Here is a 21,303-nt window from a genome sequence, read left to right on the forward strand (position 1 = left end):
GCAGACAGTACTGGATGGAAGCAACTAACCAGAAATTTACGAATAAAGATGATGAATTTATAGATAATGGATTTAGTAGAGATAGTGGACCTTGCAATTTAAGTTCAATATAATTGGACTGGCTCACAGAATTATTATTTTCACATGGTAATATTAGTTGTTTGCCAACATTTTATTAATTTTATTATGTATATTATAAAACAAAATATGATTTCTATTTTTTAGTGTCTAGTTTTTGTTAGTTAATCAAAATTTTTTGTGTAATTTTGAATTAACGAAAGTATTTAATCCTTCCACTCTATAGCTCAAGCTTTCTTTACCGTACCTCCCAAATAGAATTAATCAAATTAAGCCAGGATCATGATTATCAGGTAGTATATAAAAGTAGGGCCATCCACCAACTGAAATTTTTCTGTTTGAAGAAAATATATCTATAAAAAATTAAGTTGATATAGTTTGAAATGGTACACTAAGCCTCTATAAGCAAATATAGCTGTAAAATCAGCTAAGAGGATTTGAAATTCAAAGTGTTAAAAAACCTTAAACACTGAAGATTCTCTTTCAGAATACAAGTGATAGTGCAGAAGGAATATCATGACACAAGTAGTAATTCTAAAATACAAAGAATTCTTTTGAGAAGGTGTTCCTTCCTAGCAAAGAAGGCAAAAGCATAGATTCAAGAACCATTACAATTAAAAGTACAATTAAAAGTAATGAGGCTCTCATTAAGGCAAGTAAGTTTTATTTATGTGCAGCAGGCTCTGTGAGATCCCAAGGTATCTGTGTACAAAAGGAGAGAACAGAATAATCGATGGGCTGAGTAGCTTCAGGTCCCCAACAATTTAGGACTGAGACTTCCATAACTAATCATTGTCTGATAGTATTTTCACATGTCATTAAAAGGGAGATAGTATACTGGAGGCTTCATGACCGGCTGATCTTTTTACATCATTCAAAAAATTTTTTCAAATTAAAAAATAGTGATAATGGCAAATGCTAGAGAAGAAGAGGACAAACTGGATCTCACCTGCGTTGCTGGTGGGAACGTAAAATAGAACAGCCACTCTCTTAATTAGTTGGGTAGTTACTTACAAAACTAAGCATACACTTACCATATTAACCAGCAATCTTACTCTTGGGCATTTATCTCAGAAAAATGAAAACTATGCACACAAAAACCTATACATGAATGTTTATAGCAGATTTATTCACAATACCAAAATCCTAGAAATGAGCCAAATGCCCTTCAGTGAGTACGTGGCTGAACAAACTAACACATCCATACAATGTAATACTATTCAGCAGTAACGGGGAGTGAATTACTGGCACATGCAACAACCTGGATGGTCCTAGAAGGCATTTTGCTTAGTGAGAAAAATTAACCTCAAATGGTTATATGATTACATTTATATAACATTCTCAAGACTACAGACATGAAGAGCAGATTCGTGGCTCCCAGAGGACAGGGACTGGGTGTGGGTGCAAATACAAAGAAGTAGCAGGAGGGAGTTTCTGTGTGGTGATGGAACAGTTCTGCACCTTGATTGTGGTGGAGGTTACACAAATCTATACATGGGTTAAAATTGCATCGAACTATACACATGCACAAATGAGCACAGGTTTTAAAAATGGTGAAAACCGAATAAGGTCTACAGTCTAACTAACAGTAATATATCAATGTCAATTCCTGGTTTTGATACAACTGGCTACATCAAATTTTACCATTTGGGGCAGCTGGGTTAAGGATATACAAGACTCTACTGTATTTTTTTTTTTTTTTTTTTTGTGGTATGCGGGCCTCTCACTGTTGTGGCCTCTCCCGTTGCGGAGCACAGGCTCCGGACGCTCAGGCTCAGCGGCCATGGCTCACGGGGCCCAGCCGCTCCGCGGCATGTGGGATCCTCCCAGACTGGGGCACGAACCCGTGTCCCCTGCATCGGCAGGCGGACTCTCAACCACTGCGCCACCAGGGAAGCCCTCTACTGTATTTTTATAACTTCCTGTGACTCTATAATTATTTCAAAATTAAAAGTAAGTTCACTTTTGGTCCAGAATCACAGAACTTTTCCCTTGATTCACATATTTTTCTAGAAGCCTCTGGCTTTCTGTCATTTTAGAATTTAAAAACTCCAAAATTTTCAGCAGCAATTTTCAAACACCGCAGTAAGAATGTCTCAACAATAATTGTCATTCGTATTATGAACATGCTATATAATTAAGTCATATATCTTTTACAATTCTTAAAGTATGATTTATGAGAATTTCATATTAGCTCTTTAATTCCCAGATGCTAGAAACTAAAAATATAAAAATAAAAGAAAGTGGGGGACACAGTGGTGCTGGGAAAAATATGTGGCACTTATTCTCATCTAATGACTTTTTATTCGCTCATACTTTTAATGCAGTTGTTTTTATCCTTGGCTGTGTATTGGAATTACCAGAATTGTTTCAAAAAATACTAATGCCTGGGTGCCATTCCAGATATTCTAACTGAATACAGGGACAACCAGTTATTATGCCAGCGGTATGCCAGCATACCGCTCCTAGCCCTCTCCTACCAGTGACCTTGCATGGCTCTCCAGAGGTACCAGTTACTGTTTTTAGTTCTCTGGTTCCAAAATTGCATAAGTTTTGAGGGTCAGCCCCTAGCCCTATTTCCTCCTATGAGCTCTGTTATTCTTAGTGTATGAATTTGCATAAATCAAAGTTTTTTTCAGGGACTTGTATACTGTGTTGCAGCTGGAACACCTGTATATAAATAAACTGAAAATATTACAAAGCAGCATGTGAACTTAGGAGCAAAAGAAGTCCTCAAACTTATTTACTCCATTATTAAAAAATAAAGAAGTAGGTAATTTAGAGCTAATATTGAAAATAAATTATGTTTTTGCATGATTTTTTCAATATATTACTTTTATTCAGAAATATTCAAATTTATTATAATGTTTATTTGTTTTAAAGACAGACATAGGAGGAGCTGGAGGAGGCGGGTATGGGGAGCTGTTTACTGGGTACAGAGTTTCAGTTTTGCAAGATGAAAAGAGTTCACATATAGATGAAGCTTGCAGTTGAAGGGTTTGGGGATCTTGAACACATTTTGTAATAGAAACTTAGAAGGGTGGTTAGATTCTTAGACTAGTTTACAAAGTCCTATTTACATTTGAAAATATGTATATGTAGCTGAAAGGTGACATATTTTCAACACCATTAATATATATCTATATTCATATCTGTATCATATACTGTTTAAAAATTTATTATATATATGGTTATTGAATATGTAGAAGGTTACTGAATATTTTATTTCTTTATCTTGTTCCATTAAATTTGGTATGTTTAATCTCTACTGATAAGGACAAGCAGTAACAGACAGAAATGGTATTGCAAAAGCAGAGAGTAGGGAATAGAGAAACTTGAGTATCAATTAATACTATAGGCCTCCAAGGTAGATCCTGAGCCATTTGTCAAGGACTAGTCATTTCTAAGTGTGGTGTGTTAGGAATGGATATTGATAATTCAGGGAGTACTTGTAACAGATGTCAAGATACAGTCTTGGGAAATTTTGAAGGTTGTGAAATAAACCTCTTTATTCGAACAATATTTGAACAATATTGTTTGTGTCTTTTAGAATTCAGAAATTCCTATACTCTTCAGTTTACAACGTGTTCTGCTCATTCTTGGCCTGTTCTTCACTGGCCTCTTGCCCTTTGTGCCCATTCGAGAACAGTTTTTTGAAATCCCAATGCCTTCTATCATACTGAAGTAAGTGGTTCCCCTGTTTTCATCAATTCTCAATTACAGGAAAACTAAGACGAAGACTTGTTGATATCAATGATAAAGAATAGATTGCTCTAGTTATTTCCATATTTGATATAATTAAGATTCATTCTCTAAAATGAATAATAAAGGTTTTAAAGTATTTACCTGACCCATTTCAGGTAACAATGACTTTCAGTGCCTGTGTACTCAGAAGTCAGGTAAAAAGAATTGAGCTTAATCATTGAAACATCTAATAGCAATTGCCCTCCAACTTCCCTTACTTCCTTCTGCTTGATTGACAACTATACCCAGCTGAAATTCCATTAAGCTCCAAATTCACCACTAGTATTAAATCACCACCACCACCACCACAACAACAATGCAAAAAAACCTCTGGAGATGGGAGAAAGAAAAGGATAGAGTTAGTTTTTATAAAACTAACATATTTATGTAATTCCATATTTATGTAATTTCTCTGCTGGGTATAAAGCCTTGCTTTTCACACACTAATTTACTACAAAGATAAAAATATATAAAACACTTAGCATTGCCTGGCAAATAATAAGCAGTCAATAAATGATAACTTTTACTGTTAAATTATCTTTATCATTATTATTAGAGAGCTTCATCTCACAATCCCCTACCCTTATAATGTCATTCCTAGCTATACATTTCTAATAATAACCGAGCCATGACAAAGGAATTCAGAGCTTCTGAGGAGATCATTTAAATGTGACTTCACCTGCATGAAAACTCTTTTCATCCCCACAGAACTTCAAAAAAAATCAAGCTGAACATTAGTACATAAGTCATTAGGAAATATCATTAAGAGAAACAAGTTGATCAGTACCCCTGTACTCAGCATCTATGTTTCATGCTTGTCTTCCAGTTTGAGTTTGTTAGTTACGAGTATGTTTATTTTATCTATTCCCAATTACATTTACTAGCAGTGTTTGTAGCTGTTTCTGAAACGAAACAGCAGAAATCATTCTTGTCTACAAACAAACCATTTTTGTTTGTTAGATTAAAATAATTCCTAACCATTTATTCCTAAAGTACTTAGCTTTCCTCTGGTCAAGAGTGTACTGTTGTGCTCTCTAGATCATCTCCATGTGTTCCTTTTAGAAGCAAATATTATTAAAAAATAGACATATGAACAAACTTCATAGAATTAATTTTTTTCTCTAAAAAATGATTATGGATTAAGACACTGGTAGGATATTATGTGTTTGTATATTTTATTATTTTTTTAAAAAAAATTTATTTTTGGCTGCATTGGGTCTTCGTTGCTGCGCACAGGCTTTCTCTAGTTTCGGCAAGCGGGGGCTACTCGTCGTTGCGGTGTGCGGGCTTCTCATTGCGGTGGCTTCTCTTGTTGCGCAGCACAAGTCCTAGAGCGCGTGGGCTTCAGTAGTTGTGGCTCGGGGTCTCGGTAGTCGTGGCTCGCGGCTCTAGAGCACAGGCTCAGTAGTTGTGGTTCACGGGCTTAGTTGCTCCGCAGCATGTGGGATCTTCCTGGACCAGGGATAGAGCCCGTGTTCCCTGCATTGGCAGGTAGATTCTTAACCACTGTGCCACCAGGGAAGTCCCTATTATTTTTTGTAATGAAAGACGGTACTTCCTAAGACAACATAATCATTTGTTGTCAATAACTAGCGTTTTGAGTTATTAAATTCTTGGGATTCCTGAAATTGCAATCAGGACTTTCTACCTGGGCTAGAGTTAGTGGGAAAAGAGGAGTTTATTTAGAGAGCGTCAAATAAAAACTGAATTCAGAGAAAAAGACAAAAAATGAATTTAGTGGGCTTCCCTGGTGGCGCAGTGGTTGAGAGTCTGCCTGCCAATGCAGGGGACATGGGTTCGATCCCTGGCCCAGGAAGATCCCACATGTCACGGAGCAACTAGGCCCGTGCACCACAGCCGCTGAGCCTGTGCTCTAGAGCCCGTGAGCCACAACTATTAAGCCCACGTGCCACAAATACTGAAGCCTGCGCGCCTAGAGCCTGTGCTCTGCAACAAGAGAAGCCATGACAACGAGAGGCCGCGCACCGCAACGAGGAGTAGCCCCTGCTTGCCGCAACTAGAGAAAGCCTGCGAGCAGCAACGAAGACCCAACCCAGCCAAAAATAAAAATAAATAAATTTATTTTTTAAAAAATGAATTTAGTGTAGATAGGAGGAGTTAGAAAGGAAATAAGAAATGAAGATCTGGGGAGAATAAAAATCACTCTGTGCTGTTTAACTTAGAAAGAAGCTGAGGAATCTTCATAGTAGAGAGACTGACTAATCAGAGATGTCTCTGGACACAACCCAGAGTTAATGACACAGGTGCTGCTCTAGGCATCAAAGAGGTTGAAGAAGGAGCTCAGCTTAGGTCTAAAAGTCATGTATACTCTTTCAGTAGGAGAGATATTTTAAAAGGACAGGGCCTAGGTCTTAAAACATTGAAAGTGAAAGAAAAAAATGCCTTTAGGGTTTTTTTAGTCTCATTTTTACCCCAAATATCTTTTAATCCATAGTAAAGTTTGGTTGTGTGTTTAAATCTACTACATAACAGAATTACAGCAGACAAAGCAAAAGAAAGAGGCTTCACCAGAAAAGAGAAGAGACATGAGTTCTGGGCACCCAGGGTCTCTGGAAAGATAACTTATTAATTTTAACCTTTGAATTGTAGCAAAAAATTAGCTTGAAATCAATGAAAATAGAAAACCCAAATGGGCTTTGTTTGAACTTATTTTTGCCCTTTTCCAAATATTTTTTAAACATATACTAAGTGCAGACAAGGCACTCTTTTTGTTTTTGTACTTGTTTTATTTTATCACACTGATATATTCCTGTGTTTCTAATTTATGATTTAAATTTTATTTTGCCTCAGGCTAAAAGAACCACACACCATGTCCAGAAGTCAAAAGTTTCTCATCTGGCTTTCTGATATGTAAGAATTTTAGTTTCTTGATATACAAATTATTGTTTTAACTCTATTAAATACGATGCCTATAGTTTAGAGCAGGCTTTCTACATGTAATTTGTAACAGGGATGTGTTGAACATCTACTATACAAACGGATGATGTATGAATCATTTAGAACTAGCTTAATTGCTAGTCACAAAACCTGAAGAAGAATTGGGAGATAATCTCATCAAACTCAGGAGAAAACTGAGCACCCACCTACCCGAAGTTAGATGATTTACAGTACTTGGCGTTATGTAGCTGGTTAGTAGCAGAGCTGGGATATATACCCATCCCCTCTACTTAGTCACTGTTTCCACGAGCCTGCAGTCAAAAATACAGTGAAAAGAGGTGTGTATAGCAATGCAATATATGTAAGAGTACATATTGACTAATGGCACATCTCTCAGGAAAATCTGCAGCGAGACTTAACAGCAAAAAGGAAGCCCTGTCTATATGGTGGGCATCTACTTTAGATAAAATGCGTTAAATTCTAAGACGTGTTGAGTTTAATGTTAGGTAAACCCCGCAAAGTTATTGTGCTATACTTTGCTTTAAAGTGGAACCTTGAATGCTTAAGTAATAGTCATAAATCACAACCTTTTATCACTAGCTCCTCTTTCATAGAGTTGGAAAACTAGTTGTATCTTTTCTCTGTGCCACAGGGTTTCTTCTTTTCTGCTGTATTCCTGATTTAATTTCTAGTTTTTAAGGATGCATTTTTAATTGGTGTTAAATGCATATGATTTTTAGTTTCTGTTACTTAATCATTCTAATAGACATAAACAGAATAGAAATAGTATGTGTAGCTTTTCAGTACAGTAAGTTCCCATCTTGCTCAAGTGATTTGTATCTAAAAGTTCATTTTTAAGTTAGTTATTTGGAACTGAAAAAAAATGCTTTTTTTTCCTATATAAAGGATAGTGTAATTAATGGACATCAGGTTTCTTTTTTTGATATACATTTATTTATTTATTTATTTTGGCTGTGTTGTGTCTTTGTTGCTGCACAGGGGCTTTCTGTAGTTGTGGTGAGCAGGGGCTACTCTTAGTTGTGGTGGGTGGGCTTCTCATTGTGGTGGCTTCTCTTGTTGCGGAGCACGGGCTCTAGGAACGCAGGCTCCAGTAGTTATGGCACGCAGGCTCAGTAGTTGTGACCCATGGGCTTAGTTGCTCCACGACATGTGGGATCTTCCCAGACCAGGGCTCAAACCCGTGTCCCCTGCATTGGCAGGCGGATTCTTAACCACTGCGCCACCAGGGAAGTCCTGGACATTAAGTTTCTAAGATAGCTCACAAAAGACTAATTCATTTTATAAATGGACTGTGATGTTACAGAATTTGACCCAAGTTCACTGCTTTATTTTAACTTGGAAAGTTAGGAACACCGACTTCCCAGTTATTTCTCACTCTCATTATGATGCCAGCAAGGAAAATGAGGAAGCCCCTTCTGCACTGAGCTACTTCAATAAGAATACATCTCCCGGGGATCTAGTGGCAGCAAGGAGTAGAAAGGAGTTTCAGCAGTTAAGATACAAATGCATCCACAGTAGCTATTATTGCTTGAGGCCGTTGGTTATATTGCCAAAACGTTGGGATTAAGTTCAACTAGGAATTATAAACTTTAAATTGACTAAGTTAGGACTGAGGACTAATTTTAGTGCTCCTTTAGGGCTAAGGAGTACCTAAATCTGTTGTGCTTTTCTTTTCTAGTCTACTAATGAGAAAAGCTTTGTTCGACCACCTCACTGCCCGAGGCATTCAGGTAAGTTTTTGGAATGATGCATTTTAGAAACAGCGTAGTTTAGCAGTTTAACACAAGTTTAAGGGGCAGGAACTTTTAACTGACTTACTATGGTCCTGACTCTGCTTCTGCTGCTTTACTGGTTCTCATATGAAGACCTTAAGCTCTGCCTTACAGTTAACAAGAAAGTATTGGCATTTCAGAATTCACCTGTGTATTGGTGAGAATAGTTGAAGCCGAGAGGTGGGACGGTCATATTTAATGAGCAAAGTGGACTTTGTTTAAAGGGCTCAACGATTTCTTAAAATTGCAGGTTATTAAAAGGTTATTTTTAAGTGTGCTGAGATTGTAGTGGATAAATGCTACCATAAAAATAATTTTCTATTTTAACATTTCTTCTCATATTTCTCATGTTTCTAATTTTCAGGTGTACATTTGGGTATTAAATGAAGAGCAGGAATACAAAAGAGCTTTTGATTTGGGAGCAACTGGGGTGATGACAGACTATCCAACAAAACTTAAGGATTTTTTACATAATTTTTCAGAATAGAAAAGGAGGTACTCAGAAGCATTCAAAGAAAACATGAAAAGACTTAAGAAAAAAAATTGTTATTATTTCCCTAAGCCATTTCTGGAATGGTAAAAGGTTTAATCAGTTAAGTGTTTATTACCTCATTTTTAAGCCTGTCTGAGAATGTAGAAACTATATATTGTATATCTATTTTAAACAATATTGCATATTTTACATTTGTAAATAGTTTGTTTAGAAAGAAAACTGGTTATGAGATGTAAGTAGAAGATTATCGATCAAGATTTCTGTATATGATGCAGTATTCTACTATTATAAGTAATTCTGAAATCAAAGACTATTGGATAAATTTGACATTAGTCTTCACTGGAATAAGATCAACTAATTAGTAAGACAGAATTATTGAAGGCCATTACAGCTATCCGAGTTGTCTTCTTATTTCTAGGTACATCTTAGTTAAAGGGGAAAAATACAGTGAAAGGAGAGCTCGGAAATCAGTGATGTAATTATCTGACAAGTTGAACATTGTTAGCAGAAAGCAGACTCAAAGAAATAACTGAAAGTTTATTACATGATCAGAAATAAAATCTGTAGACTAAATTCGAATTTCTTGGTTGCTGTTGTCAATAGGGACATTCTATTTGGAATCTTTTTCAGGTATGTAACAAAACTACTGTGTCTTTTTTTTTTGGTAAACATTAAAATTGGACTTAATTGTAAATTAAGACAAGATGCAAATAGTCACATTTTTGTTTCCTCTAAAGAAATGTACATTTTCCATTGTTGGCAATGACTAACTGTCTGGACCTACATCTAGATTTTAAATAACATCTTGAATCCTAACAATCATATGAAACTGATGAAAGTGCGTATCACTGTGCCTAAAACTTATAGTATAAGCCACCTCCTCCTGATCTTTAAGAATCTATTCTTCTGAGTATTAGTGGAAAGAGAATTTCTCAAAGCATCACTTTCTCAGATTTTCTGACGTGACTTCATGTAAATCTATTTCTAATCTTTTTGACTTATTTTCGTTATCTCTCTGGGAGGTAAGTATAATCTGGAACATTTGAAGTTTGCCAGCTAACAGCTACAAAGGATGATCATACTCTCCCACCTGGATGACATAAATGACATTTGTTTTTTTGTTTAAACTGAAATAAAATTTTCAGAAACAAAGTAAGTGTTCTTCATTGGTGGTGTTTTTGTTTTGCAGTCATAATTCCAAATATGCTTTATAATTTTTTTTCAGAATTTAATGAGATGGTAAATTGATAGTGTAACTAAATACACCTGAGACTTCTCTTTAGTGTAAGGAAAATAAAATATAGAAACACTTTTATGGTAAAGAAATTGCCGCTTGGTATTTGAGTAAATAACTTGGGCAGGTAATCCATTAAATCCATCATTTTCACTTTCGCTTATAGTAATTTATGATTATAGTTGCTAGAGATCTTTTTGATCATCTTTGATATAATTCTTTTTGCAATTTCCCCTTTCCAACTTTTGCTTTGTTATGATTCAGTTATGATGCAGTTCATATTATAGGGCAAGCATATATTTTGAGTCAATCAGTAGAAGATAAAGTACCCAGCATGGTAAAGATGTTTAGAAAGTCATGTTTTAAAAGTTTGATGATTTTATAGTCAAGGTGACTTCAATTCATTTAATAAAAGTATAGTATCTATAACAAGAGAGTTATCAGATAACATCTGAATATTGCTTTTCTGATTGGGGCATCACATTTTAAAAGAGGTTAGATACCCTTTCATTCTGAGAGAGATATTGCTAGGCATTGCATGGTAGGGAAGGCTAGAGAAGTGGTCAAAAGATGGGATTAGACCCTTTGCCTAGGATGAAGCTGGCACTAGATTTGACAGACCCAGGGACTTCCCTGGTGGTCCAGTTGTTAAGACTCTGCACTCCTAAAATGCAGGGGGCACAGTTTCAGTCCCTGGGTGGGGAACTAAGATCACCACAAGCCATGAGGCGTGGCCTAAAAAAAAAAAAAAGATTTGACAGACCTATAGTCCAGCATGCCAGTAGAATCCTAAATACATGGCAGTGGACAGCAGTTACAGGTAGGTATTTCAGTAGGAAATTGGCATGAGGGAATTTTCTTTTCTTTTTTTTTATTTTTTATTTTTTTTGTGGTACGCAGGCCTCTCACTGCTGTGGCCTCTCCCGTTGTGGAGCACAGGCTCCAGACGCTCAGGCTCAGCGGCCATGGCTCACGGGCCCAGCCGCTCCGCGGCATGTGGGATCTTCCTGGACCGGGGCACGAACCCGTATTCCCTTCATCGGCAGGTGAACTCTCAACCACTGCGCCACCAGGGAAGCCTGGGAATTTTATTTTCTTACTATCTTTTTTTTTTTTTTCTGGCCGCGTTGCGTGGCATGCGGGATCTTCCCCAACCAGGGATTGAAACTGTGTCCCCTGCATTGGGAGCATGGAGTCATAACCACTGGACCACCCGGGAAGTTCTGCCGGAATTTGTGAGTTTTAACTTGAAGTAGTAAGAGTTTCTCTATAGGACTAGGGTCCGAGGCATGTTACCAAGGCACAACAGGACACAAGTTACAAGAACTAGGACCCAGATCTTGGAAAGAAGCTCATTTAATAGAACCGAAAAACAGAGTGATAACACTGGACTAATTACAGTAGTAAGTTGACACTGAGTCCCAGAGCTGTTCAACCGCTCATTTCTGGCCAGGACTTGTTCTAGAAATTGGGGTGTGGCCCTGGCTACAGGTGGGCATCTAGTAGCCCAGCTGTGGAGAAAGAATGGCTGCAGTGGGGTAGGAAAAGAGAACGTAAAGCATAAATCATCGTATGTTCTAGTATGGGAAATCATTGACGCAAAATACAATGTGAACGATTCTGCTTAGAGTTGTGCAACAAGGTGGGCCTGAAAAGGTTTAAAAAAAAAATATCAAGAGAGAATCTGCCATAGATAAAAAAAAAAAGTTTCCTTTCCAATTAAGGAAAGCCATGAATGCCAGGTTGAAGAGTTTGTTCTGAATCAAAAGTCATGTGTCAAGTAGGTGGCTAAACTTGAGATGTTAAAAACAAGAACTGAAACTGCCAGACAATAATATATCATAATCATTTCAGTACCAAAGGGAAGATGTAAATAGCAGTCAGAGACCAGGCACCAAAATGAGATCAGGACCAAAGTGGTCAGATCAAAGAGTCAAAGAGATCAGAATGCTGGGAGCATACCGACATAATTCATAAAGCCACTAGTGATGTTTATCTTTTTCTGCCTTTTTTGTATAACACTGACAAACTATTGTTTGGAAAGTTGGATAATCCTATAAGCTGAAATAAGGATATAAGCCTAGACCAGAGAATAGTCCAGAAACCAGGTCAGAAGGCTATACAGTTCCAATTAACATTAGATTGCATAAAAATTAATTTGGCAATAGTCTACAAGATGGAAACTCTTGCAGCAATCCAGGAATGAAGTAATACGTGTCCAGATGAAAGCAGGGGCAATATAAGTAGGGAAACAATGAATCTAAGCGTCTCTGTAACGGAAAAATTAATACGTGACTAGATGAGCTTAAAAGGAGAAGAGAAAGTTCACTACTAACTCCAAAGCTGCAGGAAATGGGGAACTTGGAGAGGGGTCCAGTTTGGTGGTAAAAATAATGTATATGGGTACTCTTTGAAATGACAGAAAGGTGTTCGAGTTTAGGTGTATTAGCCCTAGGATGAAAGGATAGATCTGGAAGAATAGATTTAGGAGTTTTGTGTACTTTATAGGTATTGTGAAGCTAGCACTTTATTTTTTAGCATAAATTTCAGCTGTTTTTATTTTTATTTACTTTTTAATGTTTATGTTTTTAATTTATTTTTTTATGTATTTATTTTATTTTTGGTTGCGTTGGGTCTTCGTTGCTGCGTGTGGGCTTTCTCTAGTTGTGTTGAGCGGGGGCTACTCTTCGTTGTGGTGAGCAGGCTTTTCATTGCGGTGGCTTCTCCCGTTGTGGAGCACGGGCTCTAGAGCTCAGGCTCAGTAGTTGTGGCACAGGATCTTAGATACTCTGTGGCATGTGGGATCTTCCCGGACCAGAAATCAAACCCATGTCCGCTGCATTGGCAGGCGGATTCTTAACCACTGAGCCACCAGGGAAGTTCCAAAGCTAGCACTTTAAAGGTGATATTAGTTCCTTCTCAGTATTCTACTTGCAATTTGAATAGGTTGCTATGCCACCAGATGCCTACGTTGTGAATAGCATGCTTCATACCACAGTGAGACTGAATGATAACATTTTTCCCCACTCATTTATGCCCTCTTCTTTCAAAAGTAGAGAAGTCTATTTAAAAAAGGCATAATTTTAACTCATTGCTTATGAAAATAATACAAATACATTGGTCTTGTTTGCCCACTAGTTTTTGTTTTTTGGGTTTTTTTTGCAGTACGCAGGCCTCTCACTGTTGTGGCCTCTCGCGTTGCGGACACAGGCTCCAGACGCGCAGGCCCAGCGGCCATGGCTCACGAGCCCAGTCATGTGGGATCTTCCCGGACCGGGGCACGAACCCGTGTCCCCTGCATCGGCAGGGGGACTCCCAACCACTGTGCCACCAGGGAAGCCCCATTGCCCACTCGTTTTAAATTTTAGTTCCTTGAAGCCCCAAGACGGGGCCTAGGCAGCTTCTGCTGGGTGAGTTGGGATGGTTATGCTAAGAGGGGGCTGAGCAGATATAGCTGGGTGTTACCCCTTCCCAGTTGACAAGCGCTGCTTCACTTTTTTCTGTTTCATATGTGAGTTCCACATAAAGTTTGACTTAAAAAAGGAGTTTTCTGCAAAAAAATTTTTTCTTTGCTTCTGTAATCTTTGATCTAAGACCTTTTCCCCCTTCAGCCTTGAGTAGAACCTCTCTTTCTTCCTTCCTTCCTAACTCACTCTAAGCTTTTTTCATTCAGTCAGTTCCTCAAGGGTTTATGGTCCTTTCTGGTCAAAAACTTTTCAAGAACAATGAGTTGGGGATATGAACAGGTAATCCACAAATATAAAAAGTCAACAATCAAAAAATGTTTCACCTCACTAGTAAAGACCTATAAATTCAAACAACGTTGAGTGAGATACCAATTTCTAACTTAGAAGGGCAAGAGTGAAAGCATTGGTGAGAGGCATGGGGAAACAGGCACTCATGAACTGTTGGTGGGAATATAAATTGGCAGAACACTTTGAGGATTAATTTGACAGTATCTTTAAATATATCCTTTCACTCCGAAGTTCCAGTGCTAGGAATAATATCCTAAGAAAATAGCAGGACAAGTACCCAAAGGTACATATGCATAGTGAAAAGTTAGAAACAATCTAAGTATGCAACATGAAGGAACTGGTTACATAAATTATGATAAATCCAAATAATGATATTATTAAAATATTAATGTTCTGTGTGTACTGATGTGAGATATTATTAAGTAAAAAGACTAAACCATAAGACCATATACTCTATAATCAAAAAATATTTATACATATTCATTTAAAAAGTGAATGATAGCTACCAAAGTGTTAGTTGTGGTTTTTGTGATGATGGAATTATGAGTGACTTATTTTTACTTGTCTATGTTTTCTAATTTTTCTACAATTAATAGAGATCAATTATTTTTAAAAGAATTTAAAAATAAAAGCCTTTCTAGCTACCACGGATTTGTTAGGTGTCCAGGGCCTTAGCAGGTGACTTTTTTCCAAATTCTTGAGAAGAGAAACCTTTAACTGCCAACTTGGAGTTGACCAAAGAATCCAGCTTTTCTGCTTAACCACTTCTTTCCAACAAATCAGGAAAGAGGGATTATGGCTTTGCTTTGGATATGATCCAGAAATTATCTGGACATTTTTAAAAAGTTCATAATTCCAGGGACTTCCCTGGTGGTGCAGTGGTTAAGAATCCACCTGCCAATGCAGGGGACACGGGTTTGAGTCCTGGTCCGGGAAGATCCCACCTGCCATGGAGCAACTAAGCCCGTGCGCCACAACTACTGAGCCTGCACTCTAGAGCCCGTGAGCCACAACTACTGAGCTTGCATGCCACAACTACTGAAGCCTGCGCGCCTAGAGCCCGTGCTCTGCAACAAGAGAAGCTACTGCAACAAGAAGCCCGCACACCACATCTGGAGTAGCTCCCGCTCGCCGCAACTAGAGAAAGCCCGCGTGCAGCAACGAAGACCCAATGCAACCAAAAATAAATAAATAAAATAATTTTTAAAAATTCATAACTCCACAACTCAAAGACATTTACTTTTTATTAATTTTTTGCTCTATTTTCTTCTATCTTTTTACAGTGCATAGTTTTTGGGGTTTCTACATGGTAATGATTACACTGTTATATGTACTTTTACATTTTGGGTTTTTTTCCACTTAATATTACATGAACAGTTTCCCATGTTATAAATTCTTTTAAAAAGGTAGAATGCTATTTAACCGAGTAGATGTGCCATGATTTACTGAACTATTTCCCTTCATTAGAAATTTGTTTCCAATTATTCATTATTATAAATAATGCTGTGATGAACATTCTTATGTATACCTCACCCCCTTATACTCAGTCATGAAATCCTAGATATCAAATCTATTTATTGATATTTCTTTTCAACCCCACTGCCACCATCCTAGTACAAGCTACCATCATCTATAGACTGGAACAATACAACTGCCTTCTTTTTTCTAAATTTAATGTAATTTATTTTGAATAGGTAATATACTCACTGGTTCATAGAGTACAAAAGGATATACGGTGAAATTTCTCTTTCCCATTCCTATCCTCCAATCACTGAATTCCCTCTCTGGAGGAAGTAGGAAATCAGTATGATCACATATTTATGCAGTGGGTATTTATTGAGCACCTCCTGTAGGTCAGTCACTTATTAGACCTGGAGGTATAATGGTAAGCCAGATAGACATCGTATATAGACTCATGGATCTTACATTCAGTTTGAGAATACAAACAAAAAAAGTGAACAAATGTTAATTTCAAGTTGAAGCAAATATTATGGACATAAACAAGGGACTGAGCTAAGGAAGAACAAAGTCAAGCTTATTCTAGGTAAAATGGTCAAGTTAGGTCTCTTTGAGGAGGTGGCATTTATACTGAGATCTAAAGCAAGAGGAATGAACCAACCAAAGAATAGGAGGAAGAGCACTCTAAGCAGATGGAAGAGCTTATGCAAAGGCCCTGAGGCAGGAAAGAGCTTGGTGGATACTAAGAATAAAAAGAAGAGGCAGGGCTTTCCTGGTGGTCCAGTGGTTAAGACTCGGCACTTCCAAAACAGGGGGCACAGGTTCGATCCCTGGTTGGGGGACTAGGATCCCACATGCCGCCAGGGGCAGCCAAAAAATAAAAATTAAAAAAAAAGAGGCGGATGTGACATAGTGAAGAGCTTAGCTATTTATGGGAAGAAGGACACTTACTCCATTGTAAATGAAAAAAATCAAGGTACAAATGAAAGCAGGGCTTTGTTCTTTGTTGGTGGGAAGATTAGAGTTTTCATCCAATGGTTTCTAATTTCTCGATGACAGGTGAGACAAGGTCTTTGCTAAAACTGGGAATGGAGAAAGGGGTGTAAAAGTTTTGAGGAAACAGGAGCCTTTCTGTCATAGTCACCTTGGGAAGTGGGAATGTGTTCCTGTTAGAGAAACATAGTGGGATTCTTGGGATGTTCTGAGTGCTAATTGGAGGCTTGAGCTTCTGCATTTAAAATGAAATGAATTCAGCTGTGATTTATCAAGAGTCAAACCTGTTGATAATTTGAATTAGGAGAGTAAAAAAACTCTTGAAAAAAGTGAGTGGGGGAAAAGAGTGAGCAGAGAGTTAAGCCTTAGAATATGCTCAAAGGAAACAGAGAATGTGTGGCCTGAGAAGTAGGGAAGTAGAGTGTCCTCAACCACATGAAAGAAGAGAATTTAAGAAAGTGGTTATCAGCAGTGTCCCTAATAGGACATTGAGGTCAAGGAAGGCAAGGGCTGGAAAGGATGGCTGCATCTGGTTTAAAAGGATTGCAGCTCTATTTACAATAGCCTGGAGATGGAAACAACTTAAGTGCCCATCATTGGATGAATGGATAAAGAAGATGTGGCACATATATACAATGGAATATTACTCAGCCATAAGAAGAAACGAAATTGAGCTATTTGTAATGAGGTGGATAGACCTAGAGTCTGTCATACAGAGTGAAGTAAGTCAGAAAGAGAAAGACAAATACCGTACGCTAACACATATATATGGAATTTAAGGGGAAAAAAATGTCATGAAGAACCTAGGGGTAAGACAGGAATAAAGACACAGACCTACTAGAGAATGGACTTGAGGATATGGGGAGGGGGAAGGGTAAGCTGGGACAAAGCAAGAGAGAGGCATGGACATATATACACTACCAAACGTAAGGTAGATAGCTAGTGGGAAGCAGCCGCATAGCACAGGGAGATCAGCTCAGTGCTTTGTGACCGCCTGGAGGGGTGGGATAGGGAGGGTGGGAGGGAGGGAGACGCAAGAGGGAGGAGATATGGGAACATATGTATATGTATAACTGATTCACTTTGTTATAAAGCAGAAACTAACACACCATTGTAAAGCAATTATACTCTAATAAAGATGTAAAAAAAAAAAAAAAGGAGGCCTCCTTAACTGGGGTTTATTTATCCCTATAGTTGATGGAATTGATATCAGACTGCAAGGGGGAAGAGGACTGAATGGTATTAAGTGAGGCTAGTAAAAATCAGCCACTTATTCTAAGAAACTGGAGAACCAAGACGTTTGAAAAGGCAGCAGTATCAAGTGAGTTGTGTCCTAAATGGGGAGGCTTATAAATGTGTGAAAATGTGAAGGAGCTAGTGGAGAGAGACTGGAAATATTGGAGAGAGAAGAATGTGGGCAAAGATCCCTTTCAAGACTGAATAGGTTGTAATTTATCCAACAAATATTTATGAATGCCTGCCAAGCCAGGTGCTTGGGTTACAGATGTATGTAAGCCATACAGAACAATTCTCGCCCTCCTTGGTATGTATGGCTTAGTTAGTAGGTAATCGAGAGCTGAGAGAAGAGGAGGAAGAGGTATCTTTCTTTCTTATACTCCAGGGTAGACTGGGAGTGTACAACACTGGCATGTTTTTGCACTTGAAAGAAAATAGAAGAACTAAAGGTAGTGTATTAGTCTGCTTGGGCTGCCATAGCAAAATACCACAGATTGGGAGGCTTAAATGACAGAAATTAATTTTCTCAGTTCTGGAGGCTAGAAGTCCAAGATCGAGGTACCAGGAGGGGTGGTGTCTGGTGAGACCTTTCTTCCTGACTTGCAGATGGCTCCTTCTTGCTATATCCCCACATGGCCTTTTCTCTGTATGCACACAGAGAGGTCTCTGGTGTCTCTTTCTCCTATAAGGCAACAGTCCTATCAGATTAGGGCCCTAGTCTTATGACCTCATTTAATCTTTATTACTTCCTTAAAGGCCCTAATTCCAAATGCAGCCACACTGAGGTTTAGAGCCTCAACATAGGAACTTGGAGGGGGGACACAATTCAGTCCATAACGGGGGGGATGGGGGGGTCAAAGTGGAAGAGCTGGAGATTGGTTACCTGTGGGGGGAGGTGGAGATAGGATGGGTAAATTGAGGAAATCTGAGACAGCTGGAGCAGGAAGCACTTGTAGCTGACCATGGAGGGGCTAAAATAGGAAATCTAGTGTGGCCTGGAATTGTCAGAGAGGAGCTGCTGTGTATTTCTTAGTTTCCTAGGATACCTACTTGGAGATTTACATAGATAGATGATACCAAACAAGCCCATAGGTTGTTAGAGAAGGAGAAAAAAAAAAAAAAAAAACCCAAACGCCTTTTCAAACGTTTAAATTCAAATTAAGCTTCAAGTGTCAGTGGGTTCAAAAGTTTTGGTATTGCTGAATAATGGTAATATGTTACATTTATATAGCTATTTTGATTTTATTCACTTTTACATACATTCTCATGTGTTTCTCACAAAAACCTGGTAGAGCAGTTGATATTATCACATCCCCGTTTTTTAGATGAAACTAAAATTGGGGGAATTTATAAGGTCACCAGGCTAGAATTGGTGTGATTGGGTCTTCTTAACTTTTACACTCACTCTGATTTTTCTAACTTGTCTTCAATTCACTATTCAGTGCTGAGAGAAATATCAAAAAACAGGTAGAAGGGGAGGTCATAATGTGATCCTATGAAAAGTAAAATTTCCAAATAAAAGCTACAGAAGAGAAAATTCCCACATGTCAAATGTATGTTCTGTTCTCTGACATGACAATTTTTTTAATTGGAGTATAGTTGATTTAAAATGTTGTGTTAGTTTCTGCTGTACAACAAAGTGAATCAGTTATACATATACATATATGTACTCTTTTTTAGATTCTTTTCCCATATAGGTCATTACAGAGTATTGAGATGAGTTCCCTGTGCTATACAGTAGATCCTTATTAGTTATCTGTTTTATATATAGTAGTGTTACTTAAACAATGTTGACAGCACCGTGGAGATGGGAATCAACGGTTGATATTCCATCACTAACCAAAACCATTAAACATGGAAGTAAATGGAAAACTACCACCACTTTTCTGAGAAATTCAGAAATCTCAGATAAAAACAAAAACTAATATTAAACATTTGTGAAACTAACACCCAGAATTGACATTATATCTTATTTTATATGCTTTAGTTTTTTCTAACAGAAGAAATAAAACCTTACAGGTAAAATGGTATCTGATCCCTAACCCCAGTCAGAATCTCCTTCTGGTTTGTCCAGTGGGGAGCCCTAGTATGAGTTGAGACAGAGAGAAGAGAGAGAGAATGGTATTGCTTTTCCCAGGTTCCTTTCTATAAAATCAGTTTGGGCTGACTGAGTCCTATAACTGAAGGGCAAGATTATTTCAAGGTGGCTCTGTCTCCAGGACACTCTCCTTCCAGGTTCCAGTAACAGCTCCCAAACTTTCTCCATTCTATGGGTGGTAAGAGCACTATTACTAGTCCTTGGACATTTTATTATCCTTGTGGTTTTCTCATACAGTTGTAGATTATGTCTTATTAAATAATACTCAAACTAGTCTAATTTGAGTATGCATCTGCTTCCTATTTATTCCCTGACCAATTCACTGGGGAAGCTAGCCAAAATGCACATTTTCAAGCCTTTGCCCCCTTTCTTTTCATTAATTCACTTAGTTATTCATTCACTCAACAGCTCTTTAAGTGCCCCATGTGCCTGGCACCAGGTAAGATGTTATGGGTACAAAGGTAACGAGACACAGTTCCTGCCTTTGAGAGAAGACACACAACAAGGAAGCAACTTAATCATGGCTAATGATTATGTGATAGAGGATTAAGGGAGCAGGTGGTAACTTTAGATTCAGTGACCAGGGAAGGCCTCTCTGTGGAGGTGGCATTTCAGCCTGAAACATGAGATAAAACCTGAGGGAAGGGCATTTGAGGCAGAAGAAACCACAAGTGCAAAAGGTGGGAGAGTGCTTGGTGTTTTCAAAGAGTAGAAAGGAAACCAGTGTGCTTGGAGCAAAGTAAACTGGAGATGCACCATAAGGCTGGAGAGCTAGGCAGGAATCAGATGGTGTAGGGCCTCCTGGACAGGCCATGGTAAAGAATTTGCATTTTGTTCCAAGGGCAATGAGGAACCATTAAGTATTTTAAGCAGAGGAGGGTTGTATATGTTTAAAGATTATTCTTGCTGCTGAGTAGGAATAGATTGGAAAAGGACAAGATGGAAGTAGAACCACAAATGACAAATGATGATGAGGTTGTGGAGAAAAAGGAAGCCTTGTATTACATGGTTGGTGGGAATGTAAATTGGTGCAGCCACTGTGGAAATTAGTATGGAGGTTCCTCAAAAAACTAAAAACAGAGTCTGATTGGGACTTCCCTGGGGGCGTAGTGGATAAGACTCTGTGCTCCCAATGCAGGGGGCCTGGGTTCGATCCCTGGTCAGGGAACTAGATCACACATGCATGTCACAACTAAGAGTTCACATGCCACAACCAAGGAGCCCATGAGCCACAACTAAGGAGCCTGCCTGCCACAACTAAGGTGTCGGTGCAACCAAATAAATAAATATTGAATAAATAAATAAATAAAAATAGAGTATGATCCAGCAATTCCACTCCTTGGTATATATCCAAACAAAAACACTAAGTTGGTAAGATACATGCATCCCAATGTTCACAGCAGCACTATTTACAATAGCCAAGATATAGAAGCAACCTAAGTGTCCATCAACAGATGAATGGATAAAGAAGATGTGACATATATATATATATATATATATATATATATATATATATATATATA

At 38.1% G+C, this 21,303-nt stretch overlaps 1 protein-coding gene and 1 long non-coding RNA gene across 3 annotated transcripts in view; one reads left to right on the top strand and one right to left on the bottom strand.

Moving 5' to 3' along the window:
• The window catches only part of GDPD1 (glycerophosphodiester phosphodiesterase domain containing 1), a 46,777-nt gene extending 37,073 nt beyond the window's left edge, over positions 1-9,704 (top strand). For both annotated transcript variants that reach the window (XM_027087233.1, XM_027087235.1), the window contains exons 7-10: positions 3,629-3,762; positions 6,634-6,693; positions 8,420-8,471; positions 8,878-9,704. In XM_027087233.1, coding sequence (XP_026943034.1) covers positions 3,629-3,762; positions 6,634-6,693; positions 8,420-8,471; positions 8,878-9,000 — 369 coding nt within the window. In that variant the 3' untranslated portion in view covers positions 9,001-9,704. The remainder of the gene's footprint in view (positions 1-3,628; positions 3,763-6,633; positions 6,694-8,419; positions 8,472-8,877) is intronic.
• The window catches only part of LOC113609723 (uncharacterized), a 60,886-nt gene continuing 39,593 nt past the window's right edge, over positions 11-21,303 (bottom strand). The window contains exon 4 of the long non-coding RNA XR_003428775.1: positions 11-780. This is a non-coding gene — a long non-coding RNA (uncharacterized LOC113609723). The remainder of the gene's footprint in view (positions 781-21,303) is intronic.

The sequence above is a fragment of the Aethalodelphis obliquidens genome, unplaced genomic scaffold (assembly GCF_003676395.1).
Source record: "Aethalodelphis obliquidens isolate GAN/ISIS:26980383/991018 unplaced genomic scaffold, ASM367639v1 scaffold58, whole genome shotgun sequence".
Taxonomy (NCBI): Eukaryota; Metazoa; Chordata; class Mammalia; order Artiodactyla; family Delphinidae; genus Aethalodelphis; species Aethalodelphis obliquidens.